Consider the following 21,128-nt stretch of genomic DNA (forward strand, 5'->3'; position numbering starts at 1 on the left):
AGGAATGCCTTCCTCTCAGCGCTGCTCACTGGCAGCCGTGCCTCCTTCGCCCTCTGTGAGCAAGCTCTCTGCCTGTAGGGTCCTGCGCTTGACTGCCACTTCCTCCAGTAAACGTCTCTGGCCTCCTTCCTCCAACTGAAACCTGATGACACCATACACCTCAGGACACTCTCCAACCAGAAGCTACTTTCCCTCACGCTCCCTGCCTGGGGCAAGGAGAGAGAAGGGTTTAGAATACTCCTTGCTGCCCGTATGCAGTGCTGTTTATCTCAAATCACTCCTATTTCAAGTTCCATATTCTGTATTTATTTCTGCTTTGTCTCATCTTCAAACCCATAGTTTTCTGTTTCTGCAAAGAAGTCCCTCCATTTCCTCACTGACTTCAGGACTTGGCTGTTAACCTACCTCCTCTAACCCTTCGTTGCCCTCGGCACCTCTGACATCACGGCCGTAATCTCCTAATGTGCTGGCTTGACGGTTCTTCATCTCTCTCAGTGCCAGTTACTGGCAGTTCCATCCTCCTCCAGTTCTCTGCCAGCAGAGCCCTATGCTGGACCCCATCTTCCTTCAAAGTGGATAGAGCTCCAGGATCTCAATGTCTGAATCCTCCCTATTGATCACACGTCCTTATGAGCCATCTTCCCAAGTCCCTACGATCTGACTTTGTCCTCTTTATGACGTCTAGTCCCATTTTCTCTCATTTGTCTCCTAGTCTAATGGCTTTCAAACAATATTTTTAGCAACGGATATTTCCCCCCCACCTTCATATGAAAGCACATAAGAGATGCCCTTGTATTCCAGATACGAACACAGCTACTGCAGGTACTGAGGTAGGAGCAGAACACTGCAGAAGCTTCTGCCTCCCTCACGTGAGAATCTGGTTTGCAAGCCATCATCTTTCCTCGTTGCCTTTTCTAACATCATTTTCCTCCACACTCCACCTGGACCTCCGGTGACCATTTCAATGATGCCTCTGCTAGTATTCTTACACCTCATGTGGTTTTGTCTACTCTCACACACCATACTCTTTGGTAATAGCCAGTCACTGCACTGCTGTTACTGAGTTGCTGAAGGGTGCTACAGAAAATCATGACGAATTCACATTATTCTCTATGGGGCCCTGGAATCTTTTGTGGTGTAATATTTTGTCACCTTATTTGATTCCTCATGGGATTTTTCAGAAATATTTCTACCCTTTTAAGGGTCAAACTTTACTTCCTTTCTTACAAGACTGAAAAGATCCAGCCATTTGACAAGAATTCCTTAAACAACATGCTTCTCAACCTCAGCTTCTCAGTATCATCATTTGCTCTCCCCCTCTACCCCCGTTTCAGGAGGATGTACAAGGCTAATTCATCCTTTCATTATTTTTGATCCTATCCCTCCCTTTCCACGCCCTCTGTGATTTTGTGCCACAAAAACTTCTCTCTTGACATTTTTCCTAACTTTCCTACTCACTCCCCTAGCTTTCTGACCTTTCTCTATAGATCTGTACTGATTCCCAAACTGCTTTAAATTGACTTCTCCCTTCACCCTTTACTGTAACTACTCTCACGAGGATGACTTCCTGATTGCCACAATCAATGGCCTCGTCCCCTCTAACCACTCTGCAGCAACTGGCTTTGGGAACTATCCCTTTCTTCCTGAAGTGCCTCTCTTACTTTTGATGAAGCTTTGTTCGTAGTTTCTTACTTTTCCAGCCCTTACCACTTCCTTTGCCATCTGCACTCCAGACACAGAGCTGACCACGGTTCTGTCCTAAGTGTTTTCTACTCTCATTCTTTCCCCCATTCACTTCCAGTGCACCTGTAATATGACCTCTCATGTATCTTCTCGTGTCTCCCTCTCTAGACTCTCTCAAGCTCCAGTGATGCATTTCCTTGATGCCCCATCCACAAGGATGTCTCATTGACTCCTCAAACTCAACATCTCCAAATTGAGTTAATCATCTTCTCTTTCTCATTGCCACCACTATTTCTATGAATGGGACCATCATGTTTATAGTCCTCCAAGCTTGAAATCTCAAAGTAACCTTCGACTCACAACAACTCATTGTCTCAAATCCATTCAGTTGCTAAGTTCTCCCAGGATGATGACTAAGATATATCTTGTATAAATCCTCTTTTCCCTTCTTATCGCCAATGCCTTAATTCAGGCTCTCATTACTTTCATTGCATTCAATTCATTATTCCAATTATCCTAATATACCTGTTTCTGGGTCCCCTCATGTCCAGTGCTTTCCGCATATTATTGCCAGATGAACTTTGTTTAAGATGAGGCCCCAACTTCTCTACTCCCCTAGAGTAGAGCCTCATCACTGCTAGTAGAGATTACTACATAGGCTTCCAACCAGTGTCCTTGCCCCTTATCTTTTGCTAACAGCTCCAAATTGCTCCCAGGGGCTTTTCTACTATGCAAAGGTCACCCCCCAGTTTAGAATCTTTTAATGGCTCCCGATTTCCTAGAGAACAAAATCTCTAATTCTAGCAGACTACGCAGGATCCTTCATAAGTTCATTTTCTCCTGCCCATCCAGTCTCATGTTCCCTTATGCTCTGTTCCTGAATCTTTCCTACAAGACTGGAAAGAAAGATCCAGCCATTTGACAAGAATTCCTTAAACAACATTCTTCTTGACCTCAGCTTCTCAGTATCATCGTTTGCTCTCCCCCTCCACCCCCATTTCACCTGCTGCAACTAAGGAACCCATGTGCTGCAAACAAGGAGCCCACCTGCTGCAACTAAGATCCAGTGCAACCAAATAAATAAATATCAAAAAAAAACGAGGGAAGGGCTAAAGTGGCAGAGGGCACGGCACATACAGAGGTGCAGAGGCATGAGAGCAGGCCTGGAGAACATGACTCAGGAGCAACTAAGCCCGTGCGCCACAACTACTGAGACTGAGCTCTAAAGCCCGCGAGCCACAACTACTGAGCCCACGTGCCACAACTACTGAAGCCCATGTGCCTAGAGCCCGTGCTGCACAACAAAGAGAGGCCATCGCAATGAGAAGCCCACACACCGCAATGAAGAGTAGCCCCTGCTCACTGCAACTAGAGAAAGCCTGTGTGCAGCAACAAAGACCTAACGCAGCCAAAAAAAAACCCCGAATCAAAAAACTTTAAGATGTGTAAACATCCACCTGAGATAGCCAAACAGATTATCATTTATTTGTAGTCACTAATATCCTTAATCAAGACAGCAGTCTTACCTCACACAAACAAATGTTTGGCCATTAAAGCAGAACTATGAACATGAATGCATCTGTTTTAATTGCTCTTCCCTGCTGAGGGCTGTTAGCCTGTTTTCTCTCAGTAAGCAGTGTTGCACAAGAAGCCATTTTATGTAAAAAGTCTCATATAAAAATATCCACCACAAATCCTGAGGCATTAAATGGAAGACTCAACCTATGTATTATGTCAAAGTGGAACCATGTGAAAAATGCCTAAGTTTGAAAGCAGTGTTAACATTTCAGATATAGGCATCATAATAGCAAATACTAGTGCTTACTTCAATAGTGCTTACTATTTAATAAGTATTGTTCTAGCATAGATATATTATATATATATATAGTATATTTATTTATTTATTTATTTATTTTTTTGGTTGCATTGGGTCTTTGTTGCTGCATGTGGGCTTTCTCTAGTTGCGGCAAGCAGTGGCTACTCTTCGTTGCAGTGCAAGGGCTTCTCATTGCAGTGGCTTCTCTTGTTGCGGGGCACGGGCTCTAGGCACATGGGCTTCAGTAGTTGTGGCACGTGGGCTCAGTAGTTGTGGCTCGCGGGCTTTAGAGCTCAGTCTCAGTAGTTGTGGCGCACGGGCTTAGTTGCTCCTGAGTCATGTTCTCCAGGCCTGCTCTCATGCCTCTGCACCTCTGTATGTGCCGTGCCCTCTGCCACTTTAGCCCTTCCCTCGTTTTTTTTTGATATTTATTTATTTGGTTGCACTGGATCTTAGTTGCAGCAGGTGGGCTCCTTGTTTGCAGCACATGGGTTCCTTAGTTGCAGCAGGTGAAATGGGGGTGGAGGGGGAGAGCAAACGATGATACTGAGAAGCTGAGGTCAAGAAGAATGTTGTTTAAGGAATTCTTGTCAAATGGCTGGATCTTTCTTTCCAGTCTTGTAGGAAAGATTCAGGAACAGAGCATAAGGGAACATGAGACTGGATGGGCAGGAGAAAATGAACTTATGAAGGATCCTGCGTAGTCTGCTAGAATTAGAGATTTTGTTCTCTAGGAAATCGGGAGCCATTAAAAGATTCTAAACTGGGGGGTGACCTTTGCATAGTAGAAAAGCCCCTGGGAGCAATTTGGAGCTGTTAGCAAAAGATAAGGGGCAAGGACACTGGTTGGAAGCCTATGTAGTAATCTCTACTAGCAGTGATGAGGCTCTACTCTAGGGGAGTAGAGAAGTTGGGGCCTCATCTTAAACAAAGTTCATCTGGCAATAATATGCGGAAAGCACTGGACATGAGGGGACCCAGAAACAGGTATATTAGGATAATTGGAATAATGAATTGAATGCAATGAAAGTAATGAGAGCCTGAATTAAGGCATTGGCGATAAGAAGGGAAAAGAGGATTTATACAAGATATATCTTAGTCATCATCCTGGGAGAACTTAGCAACTGAATGGATTTGAGACAATGAGTTGTTGTGAGTCGAAGGTTACTTTGAGATTTCAAGCTTGGAGGACTATAAACATGATGGTCCCATTCATAGAAATAGTGGTGGCAATGAGAAAGAGAAGATGATTAACTCAATTTGGAGATGTTGAGTTTGAGGAGTCAATGAGACATCCTTGTGGATGGGGCATCAAGGAAATGCATCACTGAGTGTTCTGCCTATGTTTTCCTCTAAGAGTTTGATAGTTTCTGGCCTTACATTTAGGTCTTTAATCCATTTTGAGCTTATTTTTGTGTATGGTGTTAGGGAGTGATCTAATCTCATACTTTTACATGTACCTGTCCAGTTTTCCCAGCACCACTTATTGAAGAGGCTGTCCTTTCTCCACTGTATATTCCTGCCACCTTTATCAAAGATAAGGTGACCATATGTGCATGGGTTTATCTCTGGGCTTTCTATCCTATTCCATTGATCTATCTTTCTGTTTTTGTGCCAGTACCATACTGTCTTGATTACTATATAGTATATTTATAATTATAGTTCTTATTTCATTGGGTAATTGTGAAGATTATGAGAATATATCATTGTTCATACATATATATGAACATATCATGTATATATATATGAATATATAGTCTAGAATGTATTTCCTGTCCTGCATGTTCCTTTCAGTGATGAGAATATATACATACGCGCGCACACACACACACACACACACACACACACACACATATTTTCATATAATCTTCACAGTTACCCAATAAGGTAAATACTATAATTAGCCCCACTTTGTAGCTAAGAAGGCCAAGGTACAGAGAGCTTAGAAAATCTGCTCAAGGTCACAGAGCTAGAAATTAATGACACTGGGATGAGAACCCACACAACCTGGTTCCAGAGGCTATGCTCGTAACCAGTTCACTCTGTTGCCTTCAACTTATTTCTTCCATAAGTAAATAATTTACTCTCTCGAGTCAGCTAAGAAACATATGAGGCTCTAGAACCCCTTGTTCTCAGTCTTCCTTCTATTTACCTACACTCAAGATGACGAATCTATTTGAAGGGATATGCACGTCAATATCATGAATACACCACAGTGGAGGTTTGCGATGGTTTTCCTTGTAAGGAAACCTCAGGTTCTTACAACATGAAGAGACCATGTCCCAGTACGGGTGATGGCTGGTCTCCTACACCGATGGTGGCATTGGTAGGCCTGGCCACAGACCCACCTCTGAAGATGAATCTCTGGCAAACCAGCTGAAGAGCCAATAGACCCAACCACCCTTCCTCACAAGAACATTTTCTCTTTAACACCAGTCTTGAAGTATCTGGGTTTGGTTTTGTATAGGTAACTTAAGAGTGGTCCTTTCTTTATCCCCATGGTAAGCACAGGAAGAGATCCCATCTTCTCTGAGCTTCTTTACAGGAATCACAATCATGGCCACCAAAAAAACCCAAGAAATACTCACACCTCTCTAGACTATGATTAGATCTGGTTGGAGAGATAGGTGTTCTCTTCCTTTAAAACTTATGTGATTATGATGAGAGATTATATTCTGCCCTCCCGTCACCACAAAAGAAAAATTTAGGAGTGATGTGTTTCTTCCCTTCTTCCCTAAGGCATTCAACCACCCTTTTCTTGTTTACACGTACAACCAGCTATCCAGAAGCAAGCAGCCAACCACATTTTCCTAGTCTTGCCTAATCTATAATGTGCTTGGCTGTCCCAGAAGATCATATTTCTAAGAATCATGGTAGAAATTCCTGGACCTGAGGATGCTTGTTGTAAAGACGAGCATCCTTCAATCTTCCTGACGCTGGAGTGAGTAACAGAGATATTTGTTACGGCAGAGATTTTCAGTGGGGCAGGTTCCTGGGGAAAGTATTAGGATCTTGGGGAGTGAAATACAATTTGAAAAGGCACACTCAAGGGGAATGAGATATAGTTTGAGTGTTTAGACTTATCATTGCCTTTCTTGCAGGGGGAGGTTCATGAAATATAATTAGTATGAAATTTATAATAATATTAAACAACTGCATGGAACTCTTATATTTATCAAAAGGGGGACCTGGTTTTCAAAAAATTGCTTTAGAGTGAATGAGAAACTAAGAACAAAGATTTCATGTCCAGAACTACCCAGAATGTAAGGAAGGAGCGTCTTAAAGAAAAAAAATCACATCTTTGGTTATTTTATCAGATCAAAAGAGCAAGAAAAAGATCTCAAAAAAAAAAGTTGTAGGCAAAGGTAGAATGAACTAACAAATTCAGTCTGAAACCGTATTTGGTGCAATCATTACCTTATCGATAAGAGAGATCATTTCAACGGTCTTTGGCACAGGGCTGCGAGCTGCTTAGCGTCTACCTGTGAAACACTCTTCCCGCAGGTTTCCTTATATCCAAGACTCCAACAGACCCACCCGTTTCCTCCAGGCCAAAAGTCATTGGCTAACATTTCACTTACGTGAGCTTTTGAAGTCTTTCTTTTTCAACCTCCTCCTCATCATGGTTCCACGTGGGCTAGTGGAGTAGAGGCTTCGAGGCAAAGTCCCCATGTTCAGGGAGCTCAGGCTGTATGCACTCGTGGAGGTAGGAGAAAAGGATGAAGACAAAGCTGCTGTAAAAGAGTGAGGACTTGGCACAGAGCATTCTCAGGTGGGGTGTGAGCCTGCCACACCTGCCAACCGGCAACAATACAGAAAGACACACAAGAGGCACAGCAATGGCTAGTCGGTACCCCAACCAATAAGAGACCAGATCTCAGGAGCCATGGAGACAGCGCTTTAGAATCTGATTTACAAGGGCCCGGAAATGCCTGAGGAGCAGCGCTGATCTTCATAAGTATAATGCAACACGGAGAGGCTCTATGAATTTCGCTTTAGACAAAAAAGTAAACATCAAAACAAGTTTCTCCATAAACAACTCAATGCATCAAATACATAACCTCATTTTCATAGATATTTTCTGACATGAATTTCACAAGTGGTTCCACATACACAAATAAGGTCTGAGAATACTGCACTGTATATACTATTCTGCATTGCTATTTCCTGACCACACATAAAGCATTCGGAACCTTTACGTCCTTTCCTAACAACAAATGCTTTCTGATGGAAAAGAAGGACTTAAGAGATGACAGAAATAAGTTGCTACTACATAAAGAAAAGCACACCACACCCATGAAACCAAAAATGGTATGAATCAGATGAGGAAGGGGTGAGAAGAATATAATTTAAGTAAAAGACCAGGAGGCGAAAGCCTGGAACATTACGAGGGCTGTTTGGAGGAGGTGCTTTCGCGAATGTCAGGGCTGGCGCTCTGCAATGGTCTGGGTGGTACGTATTATAGTGATGGTAGGTGTGAAGACTGCAGTGGTCGCTGGCCCAGGAATCCCAGGGAGGTTGCCTGTCGCTCCTCTGAATTTTCACTGCCCATATGAAGTGATGATGAGAAATAAAAACAAACAAACAAACAACCAAAAAAAAAAAAAGAGGAAAAAGTAACTTGAATTGCACAAATAAAAAGTGTAACAAAAAAATGAAAGTTGCTTGCAAAAAAAAAAAAAAAATATTGACTTTGCCCTTTTCTTAGTGGTCAGCAAAACTGATGATTAACATCAGGGATGGTAACTTTTCATCTTCCCAAGAATAATGCATGTCTTTCCCCAGCCCATTTTTTCTCCTTTTAAGATGACTATTGAATCAATTTCTAATCTCCCCCTGTGCTTCACAGCAGAGATTAAAAACATTTTTTTTTTAAACTTAAAAGTCAACCCCACAAAGATCTATGGTACAAGATTAGTGATTAAATATTTGCAAATCTTGGCCAGTTAGTAGCACTTGTTTTGAGAAAAAGGAAAGAAGGAACGATAAATCACATTGGCTCCTGATTCAAGGGGTTTACTAGTCACACATCACAATTTACTGCTCTGACATTTTAATTACACTACTATTTATCACTTGAACTTGATTTTTCTCAACAATAAACCACTCTAATCATCTATCATTATCAGGATCTTATTTATACTCTAATCAGAAGATAAAAGTCTCAATATATTTTAAAATTTGGGGGGTACTTTTAAAAGATGTATTTACATTTGAAAGATATTTAATTATTAAAGTATGTCAAATACTTTATATTTCCTTAAGATGCCATGACATTTTAATAAAGTCAATTTCAAAATTCTGGTGTCCCCTTTATTTTCAAAAAATTGTATATCATATTTCCATTCTAATTTCAATATTGTTTAGATTTGATTTTCTACCCAGTGTTCTGAAATATGAGCACTTTTATGTTTGGTACTATATTGACATGAAATTTTTCATTTAAGTATCTTAAAAAATGAAAAATAAAATATGAACTTTTATCTCCTACTGTTACGATTCTAGGGTTAGATGCCTTACATGTGAATGACTCTGCAGTATCTATTCGTGTAGTGAGGTCAAATACTCTGTAAGTATTTAAAGGAGGGTTATTTACATAAGAGTTTAGATTATACCATCCGTGATATCAGTCTCACTGGCCACTTCACAGCCTTTCTGGAATGAGACAGTAAATGGAACAAAAGCACTAGTGTGGACAGATCGCCATGGGCTGAGGCCAGGCTGAGTTTCTGTTCCGGCTCCAGCCCATCTTCTGTATATGACCCTGGCCAGTTACTCAACCTCTCTAGGCCTCAGTTTCCTCATATGTCAATTGGAGATCATGAAAGCATCTATTCCACAGGCCAACTGTGAGAATTATGTACCTAAGGTGCTTAGCATGATGCTCGTACACAGAATAAAATCCAATGACCCTTTATTAATAGCATTGATTCTGCCTACTTTCTATCTACTTGCCAATGAATCATCTTTTAAAGGAAATAGATGTATCTCTCACTCAGCAAATTTCACTCATTGGGCACTTAAGTTTAGAGAATATTTCAGGAATCTGCAGCACACTTTTCTGGCCACCATAATTTTGTAACCCTAAACCATCTGGCCCTTTTCTTCTATCCACTGCTGTTTCTAGTTTGGGTTCCATCTCCCTCTCCACTATTCTACTTTCAAGCCACCATCTCCTTCACCTAGATCACTTCCTCATCTTCAGACTTGGCTCCCTGGTTCATCCCTGCATCCACAATACGGAATGATCTTTCAAATACATAAGTTAGATCATGTGACTTCCATTTAAGGTACTTCAATGGGTTACAATTACAAACAATCAAAAGTGAGTCCTGGGCTTCCCTGGTGGCGCAGTGGCTGAGAGTCCGCCTGCCGATGCAGGGGACACGGGCTCGTGCCCCGTTCCGATCCCACATGCCGTGGAGAGGCTGGGCCCGTGAGCCATGGCCGCTGAGCCTGCGCGTCCGGAGCCTGTGCTCCGCAATGGGAGAGGCCACAACAGTGAGAGGCCCGCGTCCGGAAAAAAAAAAAAAAAAAAAAGTGAGTCCTACTTATCTCTCCAGCTTCATCCCCTAGCACTCTCCTCATCACTGACTGTTTGAGCCATGTTGGTCTTTTGTCTTGTCTTAGAACAAGCCAGGCTGCTTCCTGCCTCAGGGCATTTGCACTTCCTGTTCTTCCTACCTCTAATATTCTTCTCCCCCTTGTTTGCATGGCTGGCTTCTTACTATCATTCAGGTCTCAGCTCAGGTACCACCACCTCAGAGTTGTTCTGACCTCCTTGGATGAAGTAACTGCCCTCTCCCATCCATGCTATCCCACTGCTGTTTTATGTTCTTCATACCACTTACTACTGTCTGAAATGGCTTTATTTATTTAATATACTTTTAATGTTTGTCCCTCTATACTGGAATGTAAATTCCATGAGACTAGGAATCCACTTTGCTTGTCTTGCTCACTAGATGTATCATGGCAACTAGAACAGTGTGAATGAATGAGTGAATGGATGCATGCATGAATGAACAGGAATATCAGCCAGAGCGTCCATGTCCACACTGTCCACACTGCAGCAGCAGTTTCCTTGGGATTAAGAGCACTGCCCAGGAAGTCCCTGAAGGATTCTCTTTCACCATCCACATTCTACTTTAGGGTGTACCAGAAGACTTTTTAGCAAGATGCAGTCATTGCTGGGTCTGGCTAATCTACCCACAGCCATTCTATTGAGCTCTGTAAAATATTGTCAAATGAGGTACAGTGAGTGAACTTCAGAATTCTACACTCACTTTTTGACCCAGTTCTTTATGGAGTGCTTTGAAAATTACTGGGCATTTTCGATTACTGTCAAGCCCAATTAATAACACAATAAGAAAGCTATTGAGCACCTATTGTATGCCTGGCACTGTGCCATTTGTGGCAGGCAGGTTAAATGTAGGTCATAACATTTACTTTGACTTTGAACTACTACTGGGGACTAAATCTTCATACACATAAAATAATTGAGACAAAAATTATATTCGATAATGCAAAAAACTGCATGCCATGGATAATGAATGCAAAAGGCGTTCAACAAACAATATAGGCCAGAGAAGACAGCTATAGCCTACTTTGAACGTGCACTCTAAATCTCTTCTGTTTTATGGTGGTGTACTTAATATGCATATGTTAGGCAAGTATTTTAGTTTAAAAATTAGATGGTACTTCTCTTTTTTTTTTTTTTGTGGTACGTGGGCCTCTCACTGTTGTGGCCTCTCCTGCTGTGGAGCACAGGCTCCGGATGCATAGGCTCAGCGGCCATGGCTCACAGGCCCAGCTGCTCCGCAGCATGTGGGATCCTCCTGGACCGGGGCACGAACCCGTGTCCCCTGCATCGGCAGGTGGACTCTCAACCACTGCACCACTAGGGAAGGCCTAGATGGTACATTTTTGGCATGCTCTTTCATTTTGCAAAAAACATTCATTTATATTCTCCCATTTAATGGTCCCCATAATAACAGTCAGCTTTCACTGAGTACTCGCTATATACCAGGCACTGTGCTAAGTGCTTTTACATGGATTATCTCAGATAATACTCATGATATACCTATGAGGTAGGTATTATTAGAATACCCATTTTACAGATGAAGAAACTGAGGTATAGAAAAGTTGGGTAACTTGCTAAGTTCCCAAGTGGTGGAGCCAGAATTAAAGTGCCGAAAGTCTGACTCTGAGTTGCTGCCCTCAGCCACCATACTCCACTGCCTCTTCCTATGTGTGTTCTTAAGTCCTTTGTTACAGATAAACAGCAAGGAAAATATAATGTTTTTCCTATCATTCCATGGTGACATTGCTGTTGAAATCTTGAGGTATCTGATATGGAAGGTACTTCTGTTTGTTCTCTTCTCTAACTGTACCTTCTTGTCCTGTCCAGGAGTCCAAGGGTGTAGGCAACAGCTACTCTGGTGGTTGCTCCTGGGGCTCAGAAGTGGAAGTCCTCCTGGTACTGAATGTATAGAACCTCATGACTCTGCTCACATTTTCTTTTCCAAACTCTTTTACAAAGTCTCCTCCAGTCATGACTATGTCTCCCAAAGACCCTCAGTGGGAACAATTTCTGAGCTCTTTAAAAACCTCACTCTTGTTGGCTTTTTGAATGTTGCTACTTCCCAGCAAAAGGCAGTTAATCTATTCCTGGTTGATGTGCCCATTTCTATATTTGCTCGAATGCTGTATTTTCCTGAATGCTTTGTTGCTAAGCAAAATCTGGAAAATGTTATATCTCCATCCACCTGTGGGATGAGAGACATGCTGTTTGGGCCTCAGAGATTTTGAAAAAATAACCAGAACTTTCTTGTAGTAAAAGGGTTAAGACTATGTAAAACACCACTACGTACCAAAACAGAAGTTTGAGAATTATAAACACAATCACAGTTTTGAGGATTAACGGGGATTTAGTTATGTTTAAGAGCCAATATTTATTTCTTCTTGGAAATACAAGTCTGATTTTAATGTAAAATGTAGGGAGATGTCTGTATGTTAGATAAAGAAGATGGTGAAGAATTTTCAACAAAAGTGGATGACAGGGTCAAAAACAGAAGCTAGAATTACTAAAATGACCAGCCCTTTACCCCGCTGAAAAATCACAAATGATGTCAGGTTTTCCACAGTGAAGAAAAGAAAAATTAATTTTTGGTCTCCATCCATTTTAGTATATAAATTCGTCTTCTCAGACTGTCTTGGCAGGTAAAAATATTTAATATTTCATGAGTGGAAACTATTTGAACTATTTATGATTTGTATACAGGGCAAATAAAAGGTGGGAAAAATGAGGCTGCTGAAGACAATGACATTTTTACAGGGTCTGTTCACTTTCCTTATTCACTGATACCAGAATTTACCAAGCAAAATCTCATGCTGAAAAAGCACGAGGCAGTGTGCACTGTTGTGCCCACTGTGCTCCAAATCCAGTGGCGACTTCAGATTAATTTAGAAGAAACCTAATGATTTTAGAAATCTCCCTTCTCAGCCAGTGAGCAGGAAAGGCCCGCATGGCCCCTTGACAGGAAGGGAACGTTCCCATGAACTGCACCCCCTTACCATTTCCATTCAAATGAGGCCGAATTTCATAAACTGCCTCGGCTGCCTCATTTCTCCAACTCCAATGTGTAAAATTAAAATCTGATAAAGGGAATGCTGTACTGGAGATTTTCATTAGCTCCAGGGCTGTCTAAGCTCCATTTAATTAAAAAAGGTTGCATCCAGCTGACTCATTCAGTATGAAAATTATTTGGTACTTCTTTTTTTTTCTAAACTGTGGAAAAGCGCAGTGTGTTTTAGAAGGTTGGAGACATAGGATACAAATGACCTCCTCATAAGCAAAATTTCGGTTTCAGAGAAAATTCTCTTGCTAACTAAACATACAGAAATGTGTTCTACGCCTTTAGGGAGCCCTGATAGTATTAGTGAGGCTTCGAGGAATTGGTTTCAAAGAATAAAAATGGAGGGTGCTTGGTTTAAGGAAAAGGAGGGAGGAGGGTTGGAACAAAGACCTCACTGGAGAGTCTTTCTTCATTTGATTTTGGGCTCAAAGTCCTTTTTCTTGCACTGGGTTTTATTTGAAGATGCCTAGGTGGGATGGTATATAAATGCTCAGTGAGCAGATCTGTGAGCTTCAAAACAGTGAAAATGCAGATTCCCTCAGTTGACACTTGTTACTGCATAACTGTAGTGACATATTCTGATACTCCCAGGAGAAATATTTGGTCAGAAAGGTTGTTCTCCATCCTAAGAAAAAAACTACTCTGGTGAACAGACAAAATCTAGAGAAAGCCATCCCTCATGCAACTCTTCCCACCACCTCCCCCAATATTTGAGGGGTCTGGCATGATACCCACTTTATTTTTGAAAACTGGGAGTTTTACTATTTGCCTTTACTGTCCTTTAAGCAGAGTGGAAATTCAATACGAATAACAGGAAGTCAAATTATTTCCCTTCTCTCCACACTCAATTTGCACCAAAGGCTTTAAAAAAAAAAATCAAATAGTACAAGCCTGAAAATTCTATTTCAAACAACGTTTCTTTCCTCAATTTGGGGGTTTCAAGTAAAATACCTGTGGCTTAGGGAAAGGGATTTGGAAGACGAAGAGTAAACAAAGATCACCTGTTGTTTTGAAAAGAAATGACAGAGGCAGAATTAAACTCAGCGTCTCCCTGCTTTCTAACTCTGTTGGAGAGGCAATCATTGCAAGGGGAGGATAACAGAGATTTATCCGGATGGATCCTCTCACCATGGTCAGGTCCCTTCAGGGCCAGGCGGGTCTGATGATGGGGAAGAATCTCAAGCTTGACCTGGTCGGTGGTGTTGGCCAGGAACTGGGTTGCTTCTGCGAGCGTACAGTACTCCATGCTGGTCCCGTCGATGGACAGGATGTGATCGCCCACGTGCAGAGCACCACATCTATGGAAGGGAGAAAGTCTCACTACAATGGCGTGCCGTCCTCCCTGAATTCCAGCTTTCACGTCCTCATAGTTAAAATTTCACACAAGTTTTCACTTACTTAAGAAAAAAAAGGAATCGTTTGGATGTTATAGGAAACAGCCTCTCAGATGTTAAGTTCCTTGGATATGAAGAGGAATGTAAAACCTTGTAGAATATACAGAAAAACTCAAGGAGATGTTTTTCTTTTGTTCTTCATAAAAAATATATTATTTGGGGGGTGGTGATGCTGCAAGTTGAGGGGAAGTGAGCAGGAAGGAGGGAAGAACAGGAAAATGTTTCCCCTTGACTTTTTTCTGTGATTTTTCCTCATAGGTTTTTATATCTGTGAGTTGGTAAACATTCAGAATGTTAAGATGTGACTCACGGAATGGGAATAGGGTCATTTACAACGATTTTCTGTGTTAATGGCAATAACTTGGGGAAAGATTCAGCCAGTGCTTGCTCAGAACTGCCTCACTCAAGCTCCCAGATCACCAGTGCTTGATTACTCTCTTTTATTTTGTTTTTCTGGAGTTAAACAATTATTAGTAGAAAAGCTCTTGATGATGATGGAAATTAGGCAGAAGTCAAAGAGTAGAGTCAGAGGAGGGCTTCGTGGGGAGTGGAGCGCGGGGGCAGCTGGGATTTGGGAGGGGCTGGCTGCTACATCTTGCTGAACTCAAGAGACTGGCTACTGGATGAGTTGAGAACAGCAAACACAGCAGTCAGCATCCCGAGGTACCAGTCAAGTGGACAGCGGCTTAAATTGCTTACCTGCTGCGAAATGGGAAAGAAACAGGGAGAAAGTGAAAGCATCCTGCACCGTTGAATGGGAGAGTACCCGTGGGTCAATGGCCAATACTGTTAAATGGCTGAATGTAGGCAACAGCACAGTGGAGCTGTAGATTGACCACTACAGGGGTTGCCACAGGCGCATCGGAGTCAGAGGTTCCCCAGGCAGGGCCAGGGCCTGGGCAGAAGAGGGCTGGAAACACGAAGGGAGACTGGGTAGTCAAGTATTGGGTTGGCCAAAAAGTTCGTTCAGGTTTTTTTTGTAAGATCTTATGGAAAAACCCAGATGAACTTTTCGGCCAACCCAATAGTTCTAAACATTTCCAAGGTGACCAGAGTCTACTTCTCAAGACAAAAGCATTTCAAGTCATCTAAAAATCAAATTCCACGTGGATGCACTTGGAGTGCTTCAGCTATGAGCTGGGGGTTTTCTTACCAGAAGCTGTAAAATAATTTATTAATTAGGTGGTAAGGTAGTCTTTTTTTCCCCTTCTTGTAAGTCTAAAATACTAATTAGGAAGAAGAGTTCAGGATAAAAGTCTTGCGTTTTTATTGTCATGGGAATGAATGATGTTTTCGGGGACCATTGAAAATGGAGAAACCCTAAGGCTAACATACTATGACGGCAGAGGGCCTTACTTTCAAGATTGTATCATTTAAAAATTGTTGTTTTATTTATTTCAGAAAAAAGGAATAAGATTGTATGGTGGCAGGATTAATTGTTCACATAATAAAGATCTGCTTAGCTAAACCAAAAACAGGCTGTTACCCTAGGACACAGTCGGTAAATGTGCTGAGTTGCTTGACTTTTTTTCCCATTTCTAAAGGCCACACCAAACATTTGGGTGAAGCAACATTACATGATGGGGTGGCTGATAAGGTAGGTGAACTTTTAAGCGCTAGAACAGTAACTTGTTTTGTATATGAAGCTTGCAAACTGGCAGAAGAGCTCTTTTTTTGCTGTGTGTGTGTATGTGTAGGTATTACACATGTGCATGTATATACACATATAAATATATCTCTACATATTTTAACACACATGCAGTTTTGAAGAGTAGGCACTTTCTATGACACTCACCTGTCTGCGATACTTGCAGATTTGATTTTGTCTATGACAATGACCTGTTTGTTACAGCACATCGAGGTAGTCAGGGCCACACCAAGGCTGGCACCAGGAGTTTTGGCAACTTCAACTAGTAGTGGTCCGGATGCTGTCGCCACAGAATCTGTGGAAGAACAAATTTCAGAAAATAAAACAAAACAGAATAAATAATCAAACAGACACATGAAAAAGGTAGAGGATGTTGAGTCTGATGTTGATCTGTTAACGTTATCACCGAAACTTAGATTTCCCTCTGTGTACTATCCCCGCGTCCAGTGCGTGGTAACTTCTTAGGGCATCTTTTAGGACACCCGTTCTACTGAGCTTGTATTACGGTAATATGTGCACGGGTTTATCTCTTCAATTAACACTTAAGCTTCACGTCAGCTGGGATGATGTCTTGTGTACCTTTATGCCCTCTCCATCACTAGGCACAGTGCCTGGCACATACTGGGTCTCTTGAGAAAAGTTTAAAAAACTAATTAACTCAATAAACATCTTAGCACTTACTATGGATGGATGGATGGATGGACGGATGGACGGACGAATGGATGGATGGATGGATGGGAAGGAAGGGTGAATTGATGATGTCTCTAAGTAGGCCAATAGTAGGAAGGCATACACTAACTTAAATATGTAAATCCTCTGGGTTATCCCTATTCTGGATCTGATCTAGGGTCACCTCTCCCTCAGAAGCATCTTCACACATGCTTTATTTTTAGCATGGAACTCTCTTCATTCCATCAACTGGTACTTACCCTTGGGGATGTAAACATCAATTTCTCTGGGAAGCCTCTCCTGACCTATGATTTGGTGAGATCCTTTTCTCCTGTGCTCCCACAGCCTGCTATTTTCCTGCTGTTGTCGCACACACCTCACTCATTCTTAATGACTAGTGTGGATGACGTGCCTCTGTCCTTTGCCAGATGGCAAGCTTGCTGTGAAGGCAGAGCATATGTCTGGTCCATCACAGCATCCACAGTGCCCAGCATAATGACTGGCACACAGAGGTTGTGCAATAAATAGCTGTTGAATGAATGTATGAATAAATAAGAAAACTTATTACATCATTTAAAGCTTAGAAGAGGCAGAGGTCACACGGGAAAGAGGCCTGGACATGGATTTATAACACCTGCACTTATTTCTTCTTTTCTCAATATTTTGTGTAAAAGAAGATATCATGGTATCGTAGACTAGTTACTAAAATTTTCTAAGTCTGCTTGCTTACCTAGAAAATGGTACCTTTTCCTCAGCATTTACTACAATGGAAATCAATGTATAGTTAAAGCATTTTGTAATTTATAAAGTGCTTTACACATAGATTATTATTATTATTATTGATATATTATGACCTCAAGTCTTTGAGTCATCTAACTTTTCAAGACTGTATATTTTTGGTAGTTATTTTTTTAACATCTTTATTATAGTATAATTGCTTTACAATGTTGTGTTAGTTTCTGCTGTAAAACAAAGTGAATCAGCTATATGCACACATATCCCCATATCCCCTTCTTCTTGCGTCTCCCTTCCACCCTCCCTATCCCACCCCTCTACGTGGACACAAAGCACCGAGCTGATCTCCCTGTGCTATGCGGTTGCTTCCTAGTAGCTATCTATTTTACATTTGGTAGTGTATATATGTCCATGCCACTCTCTCACTTCAACCCAGCTTACCCTTCCCCCTCCCCGTGTCCTCAAGTCCATTCTCTATGTCTGCGTCTTTATTCCTGTCCTGCCCCTAGGTTCTTCAGAACTTTTTTTTTTTTTTTTTAGATTCCATATATATGTTTTAGCATATGGTATTTGTTTTTCTCTTGCTGACTTAACTTCACTCTGTATGATTGACTCTAGGTCCATGCACCTCACTACAAATAACTCAATTTTGTTTCTTTTTATGGCTGAGTAAATATTCCATTGTATATATGTGTCACATCTTCTGTATCCGTTCATCTGTCGATGGATACTAAGGCGGCTTCCATATCCTGGCTATTGTAAATAGAGCTGCAACGAACATTGTGGTACATGTCTCTTTTTGAATTATGGTTTCTCAGGGTACATGCCCAGTAGTGGGATTGCTGGGTCGTATGGCACTTTTATTTTTAGTTTTCTAAGGAACCTCCATACTGTTCTCCATAGTGACTGTATCAATTTACACTCCCACCAACAGTGCAAGAGGGTTCCCTTCTCTCCACACCCTCTCCAGCATTTATTGTCTGTAGATTTTTTGATGATGGCCATTCTGACTGGTGTGAGGTGATACCTCATTGTAGTTTTGATTTGCATTTCTCTAATGATTAGTGATGTTGAGCATCCTTTCATGTGTTTGTTGGCAATCTGTATACCTTTGGAGAAATGTTGATTTAGGTCTTCTGCCCATTTTTGGATTCGGTTGTTTGTTTTTTTGATATTGAGCTGCATGAGCTACTTGTATATTTTGGAGATTAATCCTTTGTCAGTTGCTTAATTTGCAATTATTTTCTCCCACTCTGAGTGTTGTCTTTTCATCTTGTTTATGGGTTCCTTTGCTGTGCAAAAGCTTTGAAGTTTCATTAGGTCCCATTTGTTTATTTTTGTTTTTATTTCCATTCCTCTAGGAGGTGGGTCAAAAAGGATCTTGCTGTGATTAATGTCATACAGTGTTCTGCCTATGTTTTCCTCTAAGAGTTTTGTAGTATCTGGCCTTACATTTAGGTCTTTAATCCATTTTGACTTTATTTTTGTATATGGTGTTAGGGAGTGTTCTAATTTCATTCTTTTACATGTAGCTGTCCAGTTTTCCCAGCACCACTTATTGAAGAGGCTGTCTTTTCTCCATTGTATATTCTTGCTTCCTTTATCAAAGATAAGGTGACCATATGTGCAGGGGTTTATCTCTGGGCTTTCTATCCTATTCCATTGATCTATATTTCTGTTTTTGTGCCAGCACCATACTGTTTTGATTACTGTAGTTTTGTAGTATAGTCTGAAGTCAGAGAGCCTGATTCCTCCAGCTCTGTTTTCCTTTCTCAAGATTGCTTTGGCTATTCAGGGTATTTTGTGTTTCCATACAAATTGTGAAATTTTTTGTTCTAGTTCTGTGAAAAATGCCACTGGTAGTTTGATAGGGATTGCATTGGATCTGTAGATTGCTTTGGGTAGTATAGTCATTTTCACAACGTTGATTCTTCCGATTCAAGAACATGGTATATCTCTCCATCTGTTTGTAACATCTTTAATTTCTTTCATCAGTGTCTTACAGTTTTCTGCATACAGGTCTTTTGTCTCCTTAGATAGGTTTATTCCTAGGTATTTTATTCTTTTTTTTTTGCAATGCTAAATGTGACTGTTTCCTTAATTTCTCTTTCAGATTTTTCATCATCAGTATATAGGAATGCAAGAGATTCCTGTGCATTAATTTTGTATCCTGCTACTTCACCAAATTCATTGATTAGCTCTAGTAGTTTTCTGGTAGCATTTTTAAGATTCTCTATGTATAGTATCACGTCACCTGCAAAAGGTGACAGTTTTACTTCTTCTTTTACGAATTGGATTCCTTTTATTTATTTTCCGTCTCTGACTGCTGTGACCAAAACTTCCAATACTATGTTGAATAATAGCGGTGACAGTGGGCAACCTTGTCTTGTTCCTGATCATAGTGAAAATGGTTTCAGTTTTTTACCACTGAGAACGATGTTGGCTGTAGGTTTGTCACATATGGTCTTTATTATGTTGAGGGAGGTTCCCTCTGTGCCTACTTTCTGGAGGGTTTTTATCATAAATGGGTGTTCAATTTTGTCAAAAGCTTTTTCTGCATGTACTGAGATGATCATATGGCTTTTCTCCTTCAATTTGTTAATATGGTGTATCACACTGATTGATTTGCGCATATTGAAAAATCATTACATTTCTGGGATAAACCCCACTTGATCATGGTGTATGATCCTTTTAATGTGCTGTTGGATACTGTTTGCTAGTATTTTGTTGAGGATTTTTGTATCTATATTCATCAGTGATATTGGCCTGTTGTTTTCTTTTTTTTTTGTGACATCTTTGTCTGGTTTTGGTATCAGGGTGATGGTAGCCTCGTAGAATGAGTTTGGGAGTGTTCCTTCCTCTGCTATATTTTGGAAGATTTTGAGAAGGATAGGTGTTAGCTCTTCTCTAAATGTTTGATAGAATTCGCCTGTGAAGCCATCTGGTCCTGGCTTTTGTTTGTTGGAAGATTTTTAATCACAGTTTCAATTTCAGTGCTTGTGACTGGTCTGTTTATATTTTATATTTCTTCCTGGTTCAGTCTCAGAAGGTTGTTCTTTTCTAAGATTTTGTCCATTTCGTCCAGGTTGTCCATTTTATTGGCATATCGTTGCTTGTAGTAATCTCTCATGATCTTTTGTATTTCTGCAGTGTTAGTTGTTACTTCCCCTTATTCATTTCTAATTCTATTGATTTGAGTCTTTTCCCTTTTTTCTTGATGAGTCTGGCTAATGGGTTATAAGTTTTGTTTATATTCTCAAAGAATCAGCTTTTAGTTTTATTGAACTTTGCTATCATTTCCTTCATTTCTTTTACATTTATTTCTGATCTGATCTTTATGATTTCCTTCCTTCTGCTAACTTTGGATTTTTTTGTTCTTCTTTCTCTAATTGCTTTAGGTATAAGGTTGGGTTGTTTATTTGAGATGTTTCTTGTCTCTTGACGTAGGACTGTATTGCTATAAACTTCCCTCTCAGAACTGCTTTTGCTGCATCCCATAGGTTTTGGGTCATTGTGTTTTCATTGTCATTTGTTTCTAGGTATTTTTT

At 40.8% G+C, this 21,128-nt stretch overlaps 1 protein-coding gene across 1 annotated transcript in view; it reads right to left on the bottom strand.

Moving 5' to 3' along the window:
* Positions 1-21,128, bottom strand: part of GRIP1 (glutamate receptor interacting protein 1) — a 216,184-nt gene that overhangs the window by 91,936 nt on the left and 103,120 nt on the right. Inside the window, exons 7-9 of the mRNA XM_007447392.1 lie at positions 16,324-16,471; positions 14,263-14,432; positions 7,081-7,233 (exon numbers count right to left, since the gene is read on the bottom strand). Of these exons, the coding sequence (XP_007447454.1) occupies positions 7,081-7,233; positions 14,263-14,432; positions 16,324-16,471 (471 nt within the window). The remainder of the gene's footprint in view (positions 1-7,080; positions 7,234-14,262; positions 14,433-16,323; positions 16,472-21,128) is intronic.

Source organism: Lipotes vexillifer, unplaced genomic scaffold, assembly GCF_000442215.2.
Source record: "Lipotes vexillifer unplaced genomic scaffold, Lipotes_vexillifer_v1.1 scaffold170, whole genome shotgun sequence".
Taxonomy (NCBI): domain Eukaryota; kingdom Metazoa; phylum Chordata; class Mammalia; order Artiodactyla; family Lipotidae; genus Lipotes; species Lipotes vexillifer.